General features: G+C 36.1%; 1 protein-coding gene and 1 long non-coding RNA gene across 2 annotated transcripts; one reads left to right on the top strand and one right to left on the bottom strand.

Moving 5' to 3' along the window:
- Nucleotides 1-1,245: 1,245 nt before the first annotated feature.
- On the top strand, nt 1,246-5,076 carry LOC147482134 (uncharacterized). The gene is made up of 3 exons (XR_015205328.1): nt 1,246-1,519; nt 3,357-3,490; nt 4,778-5,076. It is a non-coding gene; the product is annotated as an uncharacterized LOC147482134 (long non-coding RNA).
- Nucleotides 5,077-10,950: 5,874 nt separating this feature from the next.
- On the bottom strand, nt 10,951-14,727 carry DRB2 (dsRNA-binding protein 2). Its single transcript, XM_086575731.1, has 3 exons — nt 14,224-14,727; nt 13,877-14,096; nt 10,951-12,177 (listed from the first exon to the last, which is right to left on the bottom strand). Exons 1-3 carry the CDS (start codon nt 14,467-14,469, stop codon nt 11,159-11,161), a joined length of 1,485 nt encoding a protein of 494 aa, XP_086431857.1. The 5' UTR covers nt 14,470-14,727; the 3' UTR covers nt 10,951-11,158.
- Nucleotides 14,728-15,118: the final 391 nt, after the last annotated feature.

Here is a 15,118-nt window from a genome sequence, read left to right as displayed (position 1 = left end):
CCCTCACAATGGCGTACAATAAGTTGTTCAGGGATCTGAGAATTTTTCTGCAAGTGTTAAATCCCAAGGTCCAAGATTTCAAAGCAGCAAAAAAGACAATTTGATTCTCTATGTATCACAGTACAATTCAAGTCTAGCTTCAAGATCCCTGTCAGCACTTAGTATTCATAGCTACGCCCACAAGACAATAGAGTAAAGCTCAACACTGACAAAGCTCTTAATAGTAAGGGCATAGTGGAAGAGAGCTTAAAAACCATTGAAATTGCTCTTCGAAGGTGTGAAGATGAAGAAGGAAGTAGAAAAGATAATTGATTCATTGAGGGCAATTGAAACCATAAACAAACTTGAGAAACCACCTTGGTACTGTTTAGACTTGGTCACTGCCATACAAAGGATGAGTGTGCACTTTCTTTACAGTTCTTTTTCTAATGCTTTTAAGAGACCAATACATTTTAAGAAACTATGAAAATGATTGTTTGGAAAAACAACCGGAGAATTAAAGAATATTGTGGATAACGGAAAATGTGGCCAATGAAGAGCCCCTAACTTATAGAACTGGTCTCAATCAAAACATATGAAAAGAATATTAACATTATTGGTGGGCGCTGATTGTATTGTCAAGACGCAACTCTTTCTGCTACCAATTTCACATCACTTACCTAACAACAGCTTACATCTAATAATCACTAGAAATAATTTAAGTTACCAAAACTTTGTACTAAAGAAAAAAGAAAGTTGTACAAACTACGCAGTACAGGAGGTACTTACAGTCCACTGCACAATAGTAGCTCTAAAATAAGTATGCCTAGTAACCTCACATTTGGTGATCAAAAAAAAAAAAAAACTACTTCACTGCCTTGAAGATTGACTGCATGAATGCTTTGCCACCTGATTCGTAATGAAATTAGCCTCCCTCCATGTTGGAGTTAACATGCAATTCTTTAGTCCTTCTGTGCATCTATGCCATCTTTGCTTCGTTGACCTTGGCACATTTGAACCACAAAATGCATGAATTGCTGCGGTAAAATCTGATCCCACCCATAACTTCTTCCAATTTCTATGCAAAGTATACTCCACACTTTCCAATATAGCTAGACATTCAGCTATGAAGTTAGTCCCATGACCTACATGTCTGCACACAATAGCTCGGAACTCATAGTTCTTATTTCGAAAACAAGCTGAAACAAGCACTATAACCCGGGGGCCAGGGTTACCTTGCGCTGTACCATCCACATTTAAAAAAAAATTACTAATTCTATGCTTAATCTCTCCTTTTCGAGAACCCTCTGTTCGGTTCTCTCTCTTTCTAGAAAATCTATTGGATAAGACTAATTAAAAGAAAAACATATTTAGGGGACACTTTTCATTGATGGTTTCTTCTTCTTTTTCATGTAATCAGTACCAAGGTGGAATTCAAGCATCAAGGGAGTTGTATTGCTAAAGTTTTAATTTAAGAAGAAAAGTAAGTCAAGTTGATTATTGGTGGATTTGAAATTGATTTCGACTAGACTTGATTCAGGTGAGTTGATTCTCGTGTTTTCTCTACTAAAATTTATTTGGAGTTGATGTGTTTCAGAAACTTAGAAACTTGGGTTTGTAGAGTTTGAAGCTATGACAAATAATAGAATAACTTAGTTTTGTTTGTCTTTCCTTTTTGTGGTCTATTGTGCTGACTTGTGTGGATTTGTGACTAGGAACTTGGTTTTGAGGTTCCAATAGAACTTGTAGAACTCTTACTTAACTTTGATATCCAATTGGATTTGTTTCAATTCAATATATATAGAAAAAGAAACAACTATTTTAGTACAACTATGTTAACTAGGATTTTCCAGCCCATGTTCTGTGTTTAGTCGACTTCCTTGAAAATTTTGTGGAATTTGCTTGATTGGTCTGAACAGAAGCTGTAGACTTTCGAGTGCAGTTTTATATCCATTTTGGTTTGTTCCATTCTAAGTTATATAGTGATAGTTATGACTGTTTTAGTTCAGGGTGGTGAATTAGTTCTTGTGCTGACAGTTCAGCAGGTTCAGTCAACGTCTGTGATTTTCTGAATAACATATATCTTTCAAGGTCTTAAGGTATGTTGTAGTTCTGTGAGTCTAGTTTCAAACCCAATTGGATTTGTCTCTTTCCAAGCTATATTGAGAAAGATACGTCTGTTTTCGTTCAAGGTGGTTGATGAGAAATTTTCTGATTTTGTAGCATGTTTAATCGTGTTTTGTGGATTTTTAGTTATTAGTTTGTAAAGTTATTATTTATATGAGCTCCGTTATTGTGATTTTCTTGCATTGGGGCTGCGTTCCTGTTGGAGCATAGAAGGTGAGCAGTACTAGTAATGATCGAGTCGAGGTTTGTGTACTTGTTGGAGAATTAGAAATCTGGGACATTGTCCGGTTAGAGTTTGGCTTTGGATAATTTTCTTATCTTTTATATATTTGTTAGTTAACTTTTGAGTTATAAGAAGAAACGTTGTAAAAGAGAACAATGAGGGTTTGTAATATATTTTGGAAACTTAAGCAAAGATGTTGTTCATGTAATAGATTTAGAGACGTTTATATGTATGTTTGGCTTATTGTATAGGTGTGTTAAAATGACCTCATTTTGTAAACTTGTTACTTGACTATTCTGGCATTTGTTGAGACGGTTAAGTAGCAAGGTTCTCCTACTCATTATATCTTGGGTTGGTCAGCTAAGATATAGTGGGGTTGGAGGCGTTACAAAAGTATGCATAAGAAACTAATAACATTAGGAACGTATGATTTTACTGTTTTGTTGTAGATGGTTTTTGGCATGATAAGGTAGTTAGGTTGTCCATTGCACAGGTCCTAGTATGGTGCAATGTATGCTAGGAGTTTGTAATGGAAGAACATGTTCTTGCTCTTTGATATGTTATACATGAATTCTAGATCAGGTAATAGTATCTCCCTAAGCATCATGCACTTGTGGTATTGCTTTGACATGGATTGTGTGTTAATAATTTAATCTTGTCAAGCCACTAGGGATTTGTTATGTTCTCATACACATTTGGTGTGCCTATAGCCCTAGGGCATTTTTTACACTGTAATGTTCGGGTTTCTAGATATGTTTTTGTCATACCAGGATCCTTTGCTGGATATTAGGTGTAACTAACATGCCCTGTTACACGCGTGGTCTTTGTCTCATTTGTTTTTGTACCAATTGTCAAAGAAGAAATGTAATGTTTCAATCAAAATGGACTAATGTGTGTGGCATGACCAGTTGTCTGCATACTGTGCATGAATATGTTTGTGTCTATGCGTGTCGATGTAATTTTGAACTTTATGTTGTACATGTGTGTCTCTCTGTAACTCTGTTGGTATGTGCAAGTGTGTAAACAGGTGTGTGCTACTGATCTGGTGCTATTATCAATTGAAGAGATTTGTGCGAATTTCCGAAGTAAGGGAGAAAGGTGAAGGGCTGGAATTGGTTGGCACAAATCAGTGACAATGCAAAGGGGTTCTTGGGAAGCTTGGTAAGGGAACATTAGGAGAAATAGTACAAATTATTTAAGGTTGTTTAGTACTTCCAAGCTCTTTTTCCATGTTATTTTCTTACTTAGTATGAAGTAGAGGTGGCAGTTTTGTACACGACTTGCTAACCCGACACGAATCCGACACGAAATTAGCGGGTTTGGGTTGGGAAAAAAGGCTTTTGGGTCATTTAAGGGTTGACCCGTCAAACCCGTCACATAAATGGGTTGGATTAGGGTCACACATGTTAACCCGGGTAACCCGTTAGTATACCCGATTAGTTCCTGAGTTCAATGGATCGGGTCATCAACTCGTGACCTGTATGACCTGTTTTAAGTCCTTAAACATATATGTTTCCGAATTTTATGAAATCTCATAATCCCTATTACCTAAAAGAAAATACTAAACAGAAAAGGATCAACTGGATTTAGAAGGATCAATCGACAATCCAACATATAGAATATTATAGATTCATTTAATAAAATATATGATCACGTACATTAACATTGAGACCCTAGTCTTAATTATATAAAAAGAACAATGAAGCCGTCAAAGTCACAATAATATTTGTATTTATTTAATAATAGGTTTGCCCACGAGGTAACAAAGCGGACAAACTGGACATGTATGGTTGTTGTTTCTAGTTTGGTTATGTTTTTTGTTTGGCTAACAGGTTGTTTCACTTATTTGGTTCAGGCGTTCAACAGATGCATGTGCTTCAACAACTCTGCGCACTTTTGCAAGTTTTTTTATTATTTAGATTAATAAATATTCTTTATCCAAAAAAAAAATAGAACTTACTGGTTATCTGTTAACCCAATCAAAAATTGACCCGCTGGCTTAGCGGGTCATCCGTTGGGTAACCCGTTACATATGTGGATTGGGTTTGAGTTTGACAAACTTGACATGATTAGTAATTGGGTCAGGTTTGGATTTGCTCTCCTAACACGTGACCCGAGTATGACACGACACGAACTTGACCCAACACGACCCATTGCCACCCCTAGTATGAAGTAATGTTTGGTACTTCTAGGTCTCTTTATATGCCTTTGCACACACTGAATTTCTTGCTTTTCTTTTGTAAGCACCAGGCTTATTGTGAATTCCGGACCACTGAATTTCGCTTATAAATAAAGTATTAAGATGTTACACCAGGGTGCATTGGTTCTTGTTTTACCAGGGTCTTTTGTTGGATATGAGGTGTAAAATGCCTTGTTACACACATGCGCGTGCAATCTTGTTTCAAGAGTTTAAGATTATGTGCTCACTCTTATATTCATGTGTTGTAGGCAACTACACATTCATTGTCTAGGTGACAAGGTTCCCTTGCGTCCATCTCTATATCATGTGAGTTGCAAGGAGTTGGTCATAGAGTTCTAGCATTTTGGAAGACTGCTTGGTGATCATGAGGGGGCACTGCAAAATGTGTGTTGGAACATAGTGAATGAGATTCAAGACTATGGTGTTTTACTCGTGTAATTAAATTTGTTTTTTCTTTTCTATTAAACTTGTTTGTACAAAATTGTTACTTGGGATTGACTTTGGTTGAAGTTTAAATATTAAATGAAAATATTTGGTTTTTTGTTCAGTACTTGTGTTCCATTTAAGTTGTGTTAGAAAAATGATTATCTGGTACAACATATAGGGTACTACAATGAGCTACCAAAAAACCTGCATATATAATTTAGATATATGGTTATTCATAAACGACGGTCATTGGCTGTTGTTTAGGCACATTAGGAGACAGGTCAAAACTTGCGAAAAACAAGTGCCAATGTCTGTCGTTAAAAAAACAAGTGTTAAAAGCCGTCATTTTTTTATTTGATAAACAAGTATCCCAAGTGTCCCAGGCCGTCGTTTTTCAAATACTACAACCCTTTTTATGATGGCCCTAACAACGGATGAAAACACACGTTTTTGTCTTAAAATGATAGACAACGGCAGTCGTTTATTGACTGTTTTTTTTTGTAGTAGTGTATTTCTAATTCTTATATTTGGAGAGTTTAAGTGTATTTCCAATACTTATATATTTGATAAAATAAGAAAAATTGCTAAAAAATAGGTGATTTGTAGAAGCTAATTTCATATTACAAATCATACACTTTTTAGTGTCTATGATAATGTACCGACTTATTTCGAATATATCCTTAACACGGCCTCAAAAACATTACATATTTTTCTGTTAATAACTTATTATAGGGTGTAAAATCAGCTTTCGACGGTTCTCCACATTCTTTAAGGATTATGTGAGATATACCAAATTAGAACACTCAAAATGTTATTCGCATAACCCTTTCATATACTTGGAATTTGTATTTGTTGTTGGTTATTAACTTCTTAAGAAGTAGACCAATATACTTCCCGAGTAAGTGCCCGAATACCCATTACACACTCTCACATTTTTAACATATGCACTTTTATTCCTTTTCGTTTTTCTTTCTTGGATCTTTCAAACACATGCATGCTATAATATGATAATACATATTGAAAGTCTATACCTGTAAAAAAAACACCAGTTTATTATGAAGGGGTGCTTTGATTTGCACATTTGATTTATGCTTTTTTGTATGACATTATTTCTTTAGACAATCTAATGATATATCTAATAATCATCCAAACACAACCTCTCACATACATATACTCGAACAATTGATTCAGAAAAAGCCAAAGTTAACACGAGATCAAATGCCAAGGTGGAAACTCTCCCAACTGCTTTCTCATTAATGTAGAGAACTGTGTTTCTATCGGTTTAAGAACACTATGAAAGGATCGGACGATCACCGATAGTTATATTTGGAAGACAGGTAGATATAATGCATGGTTATGCATGTGATGTTTTTCTATTCAATGTATATAGTGATAGGGTTATATACTAAAAGCAATTACTTTTGTATTAACTCTAATTTTTTATATTTTGAATGAGAATCATATCGGCAAATGTTATGCATATTATATGTTATTAGTTATATGTATGCGTCTAATACTTTATGTTGTAGATGATATGATGTGTGGTGACACACAGAAGATCATATCATCAGTACCATATAAAGTATAAGTAAACGTTCACAACCTAGATAGATTTGGACAAACCATTGGTACGGTTGTAGTATAATCTGGTATTAGTCTATCTTGACTACAAGATTACACTAGTACACTTTGTGTGTATTGAACAGGACCAAGTGAGGTTGTTTCTCTTTATACTGACTATATAAGATAACAAACACCTCTGTTATTATGGATGCTTATCCTCTTAATCCGGATATAATAATGGGCACTTACGTGCATTGTACATTGCTTTAAATCATCAATGACTGAGATTCATTTGTGAATCAACAAACTCGATGGATTGGGTAATGACATTGTATGTAAGGTGTGCTGTTGATTATAGAAAAAATCCGTGACCCGCAGGAAGTCGGGTTGATGATGTCTCCTTGAGGAGCTCATAAAGATTGTCATGTAAACCCTGCAGGTGGATTTAATCCGACATGACAATAAGGTTGAGTGGTACTACTCAAGGAAATAAAAAGTTGATTAATGTAGTTGTCAGTAACTTGTCTTAATCAACGAGCATTCGATATCTTAAACACGGGGAGATCAACAATCATATAATATGGAACCCATACATGTAATTTGGGATTAGGGCGGTAGTGCGACAATGGCCTTTAGTGGAATAAGTCATTTGTTGACGGACTTGGGCCTTGTGTTCTGGGCGAACATGGGAAGCCCAAGTCCGTCAGGAGACCTAACCCTAATTTCTCTTTATGGTCCTTGTTGTAGCCTATATAAAGAAACTCCTCTTTCTCTAGCCGAAATACTCAGGTTTTTCTCAAGAAAAGTAAGTTCCAAAATTCGGTTATGATCTTGTGAGTGAGAGAGGCCAAGAGAGAAAGAAGAGGCTGGAAGATCGTTGCCCACACAACGTCCATTCTAAGGATAGGAATACAACAGAAGATCAAGAGGTTGCTGATTCGTAGAGCTTGGATTCTCAGAGAAATCACAGCTGATCAAAGGTATGATTTCTAAACCAAAGCATGAGAACCCTTTATTCCGCTGCGCATTAGTTTTCGCGGTTTGTAGTAAATCATTACATGAAACCATAACGGTTCCTACATATAGAGCAATATAATACGTTTACATATGAATCCATAAAGCATTTTCCATCACAATAAGAGTTGACTATAACAATCTAGATTTTGTATTCGGATATCATCGGGAAACACAAATGAACTCAAAAGTAAAATTGTATTGTGCACTTGGGACGGTTTCCTTTAGGGCCTAAATGGTAAGCAAAACTTTAAGTATTGTACTTAACTAATTTCATTTATAAACAATACGTTGGCTTTCTTTGAACTGAATATATATATACAATCTTCTTACATTTCATTTCAGTTCCTGGAACAAAAATTGGAACTGACTCTTATAACTAATACAAGATATGGTGAGTGAAATCACTTAATTCAGGAGCGAAGATTAAATTAACTGATCGAGGCGGCTGTCTCTGGTTTCTTAAGTTTTGTTATTTTTTTTCCCCGAGTACAAGAAGATGGGATAGTTCTAAAAATAAATTTTCAAAATTTGTGCTCATTCTGAGTGCAGAAAGATGTGATAGTGCTAAAAGATATGGGTCAGGATGCTTATAGAATGTCCATATCATGGAGTAGGATCTTGTCAAGTATGTTTCACCTCTCTGACTTCATAAATGGGTGTGGATGCTTATAAAATGTCCATATCATCATGGAGTAAGATCTTGCCAAGTTGTATAATAATATGATGTTCTATATGAGTTACTCTTGGTATTGCATAAGAAAGCTATTATTGAATTTGCATTGTGATGAGCATTTCAAAGCGATGGAACTATAGTTGAACTTGCAATAGCCCAACAACCTTTATTCGATACAGAACAAACTTTGGTTGCAAAAAGGGCCGTCTAAACATTTTTTGGTTGTAGGAATTTTAATAATTTTGGAGTAAAATATACCGAAGCTTAAAAATTCTTACGAGTGTTCTACTGATAATTGATAGATGATAATTCTTTGGTCCAAAAGAGTGAAGAGTGTTTGTGTGAATTATTGTTATACTTATTTTTGTAGCACTTTATTGATACCATCAAACTTAACCCTTTCAATATTAGTACAATATTGGAAGAACTTTGTGGTACTATTTCTTCATCCGAACTTTGTTTTGCAATGTGCTTATGAAACATTGAGAATAGATAAATATACTATAAGAAATAAGGAAAAATGTGGAATAAGATTGAATATTTGAGCATTTTATTATAAGTTCAAAGTGTGTGTTAGAAGCTTCAAATTTGGGAAGAAAATGTTATTTGAAAGGCACCCTCTTTTTCCATCCATTTTATTATTAGATTGTTCAAATCTTAAAATTAATGGTCATTACTCATTTTACCCACCCAATCTTACGTTAACACTTTGACATGTTTACATTGACGAAAGACATAGAACAACATGATCTTCTCTGTTATTAATGTTGGAATTGAATAAGTATATTTTGCATATACACAAACAATTACCTAGAAAAAGAGAAAATACTTGGGAGAGTATTCTAAGTAGGTGAACGCATTTTCTTGAAAGAAATTTTTTTTTGTATTAATCAATTCATCGTAGAACACGTTCATGTGATAAATCTTTTCAAGTGGGAGTAGTGTATTCCTTGAGGATATGGAAACAATCAATCTATTTTAGTAATTTGATAGACATTTCACTGATTTATGCACATTAGTACGTAAGCCGAGCGGTGATGATTTACCGCTAAATCACCATAAATCTAAGAAAACTATTATACAAACTAAATCGAGTTTAAGATAATTCTATTTGAAAATTACAGATTAATATCCTAAACCACAAAGTAAAGAGACTATCTCAATTTGATCACTTAGTTTCCAAGTGATCAAATGGAAACTTAGTTTCCAAATACTTATGCACCATAATCGCTGCTCATTAACGTATTTCGGTTTATTTTCAATAAAAATATATTCTGATTCGAAAATTTGTTACTAAATCATCATAAATCTAAGAAAACTATTATATAAGCTAGATCGAGTTTAAGATAATTCCATTTGAAAATTACGAATTAATATCCTAAACCACAAAGTGAAGAGGCTATTTCTATTTGATCCCTTAGTTTCCAAGTACTTATGCACCATAATCGCTGCTCATTAACGTATTTCGGCTTATTTTCAATAAAAATATATTGTGATTCGAAAATTTGCCGCTAAATCACCATAAATCTAAGAAAAATATTATACAAGTTAGATCTAGTTTAAGATAATTCCATTTAAAAATTACGGATTAATATCCTAAACCATAAAGTGAAGAGGTTGTCTCAATTTGATCTCTTAGTTTCCACGTACTTATGCACTATAATCGCGGCTCATTTTGGTTTATTTTCAATAAAAATATATTCCGATTCGAAAATTTGTATGAGACATTTTGTAAAGTTTTTTCAGCACACAAAATATTTAATAGATCCCTGGCGTAATGAATCTGATTTAACAGCACTTATAGTACATCATTTACTCTTAAGGGGCTTGGTGTAGAGTCGGGACTGTATGTACTGAATGTAGAGTTCTAGTAACAATTGGTCAGCCGTCCAAACGACGCTCCAGCTTACAGTCTCAAAGTGTCATTGGATTGAGCTCAGTTCCTTTTTCCATCTACTACTGCATTGTAACGCACCAGTTTATTGGTTGCGTTTCGGATGAAAGCTAATAACGCACCAGGAATTTTCGTTGACGTTGTAAAGTAGGAAAGCTAATAATACTGACAAGTAGACCTGCCTTTCTCTGTCTTCTGAACCCCAGCGATTTGCATTGTATTGATAGAAGAAGATATGACACTCCTGACAGGAGACTGAATCAATATTCTGGCAATCCCGGAGATTGATACTCTTTTTTTTTGGACAAGTAAATTTTATTCATTGGTTGCAAAAAGGGTACAACCGTACAAGTGAGAGAGAATCTAACTTACACGGCGCAACCAGTGCACAGGCGGACTAGACACCACCTAGCATTCCTTAAAGCTCTTTTAAAATAGAATTTACACCCCTACGACGACCTAAAGGCCCCAAAAATCCACCCTATCTTCTAGCAACAATGCCATTGTTAGAGACACACCCAGTTGTCAACATAATCATCTTCATGTTCCCTCTTTAGAATAGGCTGATTATTGTAGAAACTAGAAACCAAACCTCCTTTTTGTTCATCCCCACAATCCCTAGTGTTCCCCGAAAAGCTTTTTAAGGCCCGTTCTTCCCAATCCAGATAATATCCCCAAGATTTGATACACTTGGTTTACATAATGATTAGCATTATTGTTCTTGTTGGTTGGACAAGGACGGGGTTGGGTTAAAAGCTGAGGAGTCCAAATGTTTTGACACCTAAATATACGTTCTACACTTCTACGGTTCTACCACATCCTCAGTTTAACAATTAGATGACACACTATTTAAGCACAATGCCAGAATCTATTATTGTTTAATCAAACCTACTGCGGAATTACAATGTTTCAGATCATCTGTGCTAATATAACCTACGAGCTGACAAGCTACCAGAAAGAGGAAAGGAGAGACATGGAAGAAAGATGACTAAAAGAAAGCTAGAAAACAAAACCGAGAATATATTCTCAAATAGATAAAACCATCCTCTGCAGACATCAGATTTTTAGCTGTTTCACTCCCTGAATAGCTGCCAAAACTTTCAGGTCGTTAGTGACGTCATTTCCCTCATCCTCAACTGCTGCAGCGTCTTTCAGGTCAATAATGGTCTGATTTCCAACGTCTTGAACTGCTGCAGATTCTTTCAGGTTATTAATGGACCCTTTTCCAGCATCCTGCATATGATGGAACAACTTTTCTGGTTGAGGACATGTACCAACAGATGACTCTGGCTGGGATGAGACAACTTGAGCCCTTGTGACTGGTTCTTGCAAGTAGTTAGAACTCTCCTCTATAGGAAATGCCGACTTGGGAAGTTGGGGAACTGAAAGAGCAGGTGGCTCCTCTACACAAACTTGGGGAGCAGCCACTAACGGCACATTTCCAGTTGCTTCCATCTGAACTCTTGACTCGGCTTCTGGAGGAATCGTAACAAGCTGCAGTTTCTCTACCTTAATTGGTGGAGCTGAGAACACTGGCACAGCTTGCCTGATATGAACTGATGGGGTAACATGACGCACAGAAGATGCCATCTCATGAGAAGGCTGATTGGCTGGTGACTGAAACAGTGGAGCAGAGAAAACTGGAACAGCAGTTCTCATTGTGACTGGTGGTGCTACTCCATGATAAGGTGCCCTAAAATGTCGGATGGGAACATAAGGTGTTGCATTAACTGCCGGGAACTTCTGAGGGCGAATACCACGATTTTCAGGTGGCACATACCTTGATGGTTGGGCACTATCGTGATTTACTGTCACTACGGGTCTATTGCGTGGAACCGACTTTGGACGGATTAAGGGGAGTATTTTTGATGTTGTGAGTGGTGGAGGCTGTGCACTTGATGGCCTCTGATGTTGCATGGGAAATCTCTTTGGGAATGGTGATAGGGCATTAGGATAGTTAGCCATTGCCATCTTTTCCTTCAGCCGATAGTTCAATAATGCTCGAGCTATTGTGACCTGTTCTTGCTCATCACTGGTCTCTGTTTCTGAAGACGAGCTTGAATCCTGTTTTGCCACTGTATAAATAAAAACAGAAAGTATATATTAATTACAGTTTTCTAGCTTCTCCCCGCCCAGAACTTAGGCCAATTAGCTTTACTCCGCCCCCAGGACCACAGCACATCCAAGTCAACGAAACTTGACTGTTATCTTTTTGGTCAAAGCAAATGAAAATATTTTATTGCCCTTTTTGCATGCACAATTACATAAGTACCCCATGACTTTCCCAAAGACCAACTTAGATTCAAATTCATCTAAGACACGTGTCATAATCTTCTCAAGTCTATCCAATGGTTAGAATCTTTTCCCTACCAAATAGAAACCACAAGTTATTAAAGGGGCCTTTTCAAATTTAAAAGCTTCAAACACTCCCACTTCCCAATTTGACTTCCAATGACTACTTTGGTGAAGGAGAATACACTTGGTGGGTGGTTAAAGATTTTCCTTTAATTCATGTTTGTTGATTTGAGGTTTTAGCCGGATTGATTTGGTTAAAAAATGGGTTTTAACCCAATTGTGGTTTACTTGAATTGGGTTTTGCTATATATTTTTGAAGATGGTAATGGCGGAGTTGTGGTGATGGTAGTAGTGGTGTATTGCTTGAAGAAGATGATGTCACATTGAGGGTAGTTATGTAATTTCATGTGTGAAGGGTATGAATGTAATTTCATAAGAATTGGTTTTAGCCGTCGGATAGAGATCACGAGATCATGACACATGTCTTAGATGATTTGAACTCCAACCTAGTCTTTGTCATAGTCATGGGGTATTTTTGTAATTATGCCAAGGAAAGGGCATTAGAGTCTTTTTATACGTGTTGACCAAAAGATAACAGTCAAACTCAGTTGACTTGGATGTGTTGTGGTCTTGGGGAGGGGGGCGGTAAAGCTAATTGGCCTAAGTTCTGGGGAGGTAAAGCTAGAAAACTGTATATATTATACATTAAAATTTGATGTCTTTGGACAAATAATCAGAGACATCAACCAATTTCATCAAGTAATAGTTAAAATCACAATTCTCATAACTCAATAAACGAAACAAGTCGTATTGTGCATTACTGAAAGCAATTCGAACTTCACTCGAAGTCATCTATATTCTATAATATACCTCGTTCGGTACATAACTTCACCCGAAGTCATCTATATACTATAATAAACACACCAGATACATAATTTACGAATTTGTATTAGGAAAATGAGGATACACTGCAAAGCATCATTACATTTAGGTGACTTAGCTCGTCAATCAGTACAATAAGTATATAGTGCAGGCCTTCCATAAGGCCAGGTAAATCTCATCACAAAACCGAGAAGTATCTCCAAGGTTATCTTTTATAATTACTTGAGCTTTGCATGCAAGGCAGAACAATGGAATTTACCTAAATATATACGATGACTTACACGTAAGAACTCTCTGCAATTATCAAGCAAGAATGATGCTCTTACTGTGACAAAAGTAGTTTAGTATAAAGCCTACAAAGTTAACATAGTTGAACATATCACGCTCTATATGGCAAAGTGCAGGTAGTTTTTCCTCTTATCAATACAGTTTAGTTCATCAAAAAGAAAAATCTAACCTAACGAGGCACAATCAATTCCCTGTTCTAAAGTGTACTAGTTTACATTTTCCGTAACAGCAGCTTCATAAACAATCTAACAAATAACAATCATGCAATAGAGCAGAACCAAACTAATACTCAAATTTCATAAAACTCACATTGCTTCAAAGATGACCACGCCGCCATGGCAGCATTTTTCTCAGCTTGCTTTTTATTCTTAGCATGTTCACCAGTAAATGTAATTCCAGCCAATTCCACTGTACAAGTAAACACAGGTAAATGCCCAAGACCCGACCTTACAGTTGTATATTGTGGCAATGCCGCTCCAACTCTCTGCGACACCTCTTGTAATAGGTTCTTGTATACCCCGGTCTCATCCTAAGAAATTAATATATCGATAAATGTTGTCTTAAATATCGGCATATTTAAAATATCAGGTCAAAGTTTCAAGTATAAGTTGAAATAACAGGTAAAAGTAACGGAAACCTAACTGAAAAAAACTTACAAGAATTCTAGCAGCAAGAGAATGAGAAGGACCCCGATTAGATAAAGAATTAAGTGCCACCTCAGCAGCAGAATGTTCAGCTTGTCTTAAAGTAGTACAAAATTGAGGACTTTCAAATACTTCTCCGTTGAAATTAACTGTTGCCTTAAATCTGGGTGCATGATCTGGTCCTTCTCTTATACATGAATATGAAGGTAAATTAAAACAACTCCTCTGTGCCAGCTCTTGCAGCTGGTTTTTATACATCCTCCAATTTTACCAATCTTTCTCTTTCCTTTTTTTTTTTTTTTTTTTCCTGCTCCTCCCTAAGATCGAGCTTCAAAAAATGTATGAAAGGGAGGAAAAAATCTTTTGTGTGAAGGAGTGAAGAAAAAAGGGGCAAAGAAACGAGCCTTTTTTCTTCTGAGTGGAGTAAGTGGTAAATTATTTTAATATTAATGATTGTTGTTATTGCGGTGGGTCAACTTAAGCTTTTTGAGTTGCATGGACGTAATCTTTTACTAGATTTTAATTTTTCTTTGAAAGACGATATAACGGAAGGGGGTCATTGGATACTCAATCTTAGTGCCACGTGTTCAACAATCTACTCGTTTTCTTTTGGCATTGTTGTCTGACACTTTTTTAGGTGGACCAACGCAACAAAACGAATGGAAAGGTGAGAAATGTATCACCTGCTTTCGGAACCATCGTCCAGATTCCCATTGTCTTGGGGTCATCGAAACTGGACTTGATATGGGCTAAGTGGGCTTGGGCAGTTTTGGCTCGAAAAAGTACTGTAGTGCACTTGTTTAATGTTCGTCGCCATATTCATTTGAACTGTTAAGGAATCTTTATGGGCCCAGAGAAATTATTAGGAAACCCCAAATTCTTGCACCCAGCCACCCACTGTATAATG

The sequence above is a fragment of the Coptis chinensis genome, chromosome 8 (genome assembly GCF_015680905.1).
Source record: "Coptis chinensis isolate HL-2020 chromosome 8, ASM1568090v1, whole genome shotgun sequence".
NCBI lineage: Eukaryota > Viridiplantae > Streptophyta > Magnoliopsida > Ranunculales > Ranunculaceae > Coptis > Coptis chinensis.
Note: the sequence above shows the minus strand (reverse complement) of the source record. Positions and strands in the feature narration are given on the sequence as shown.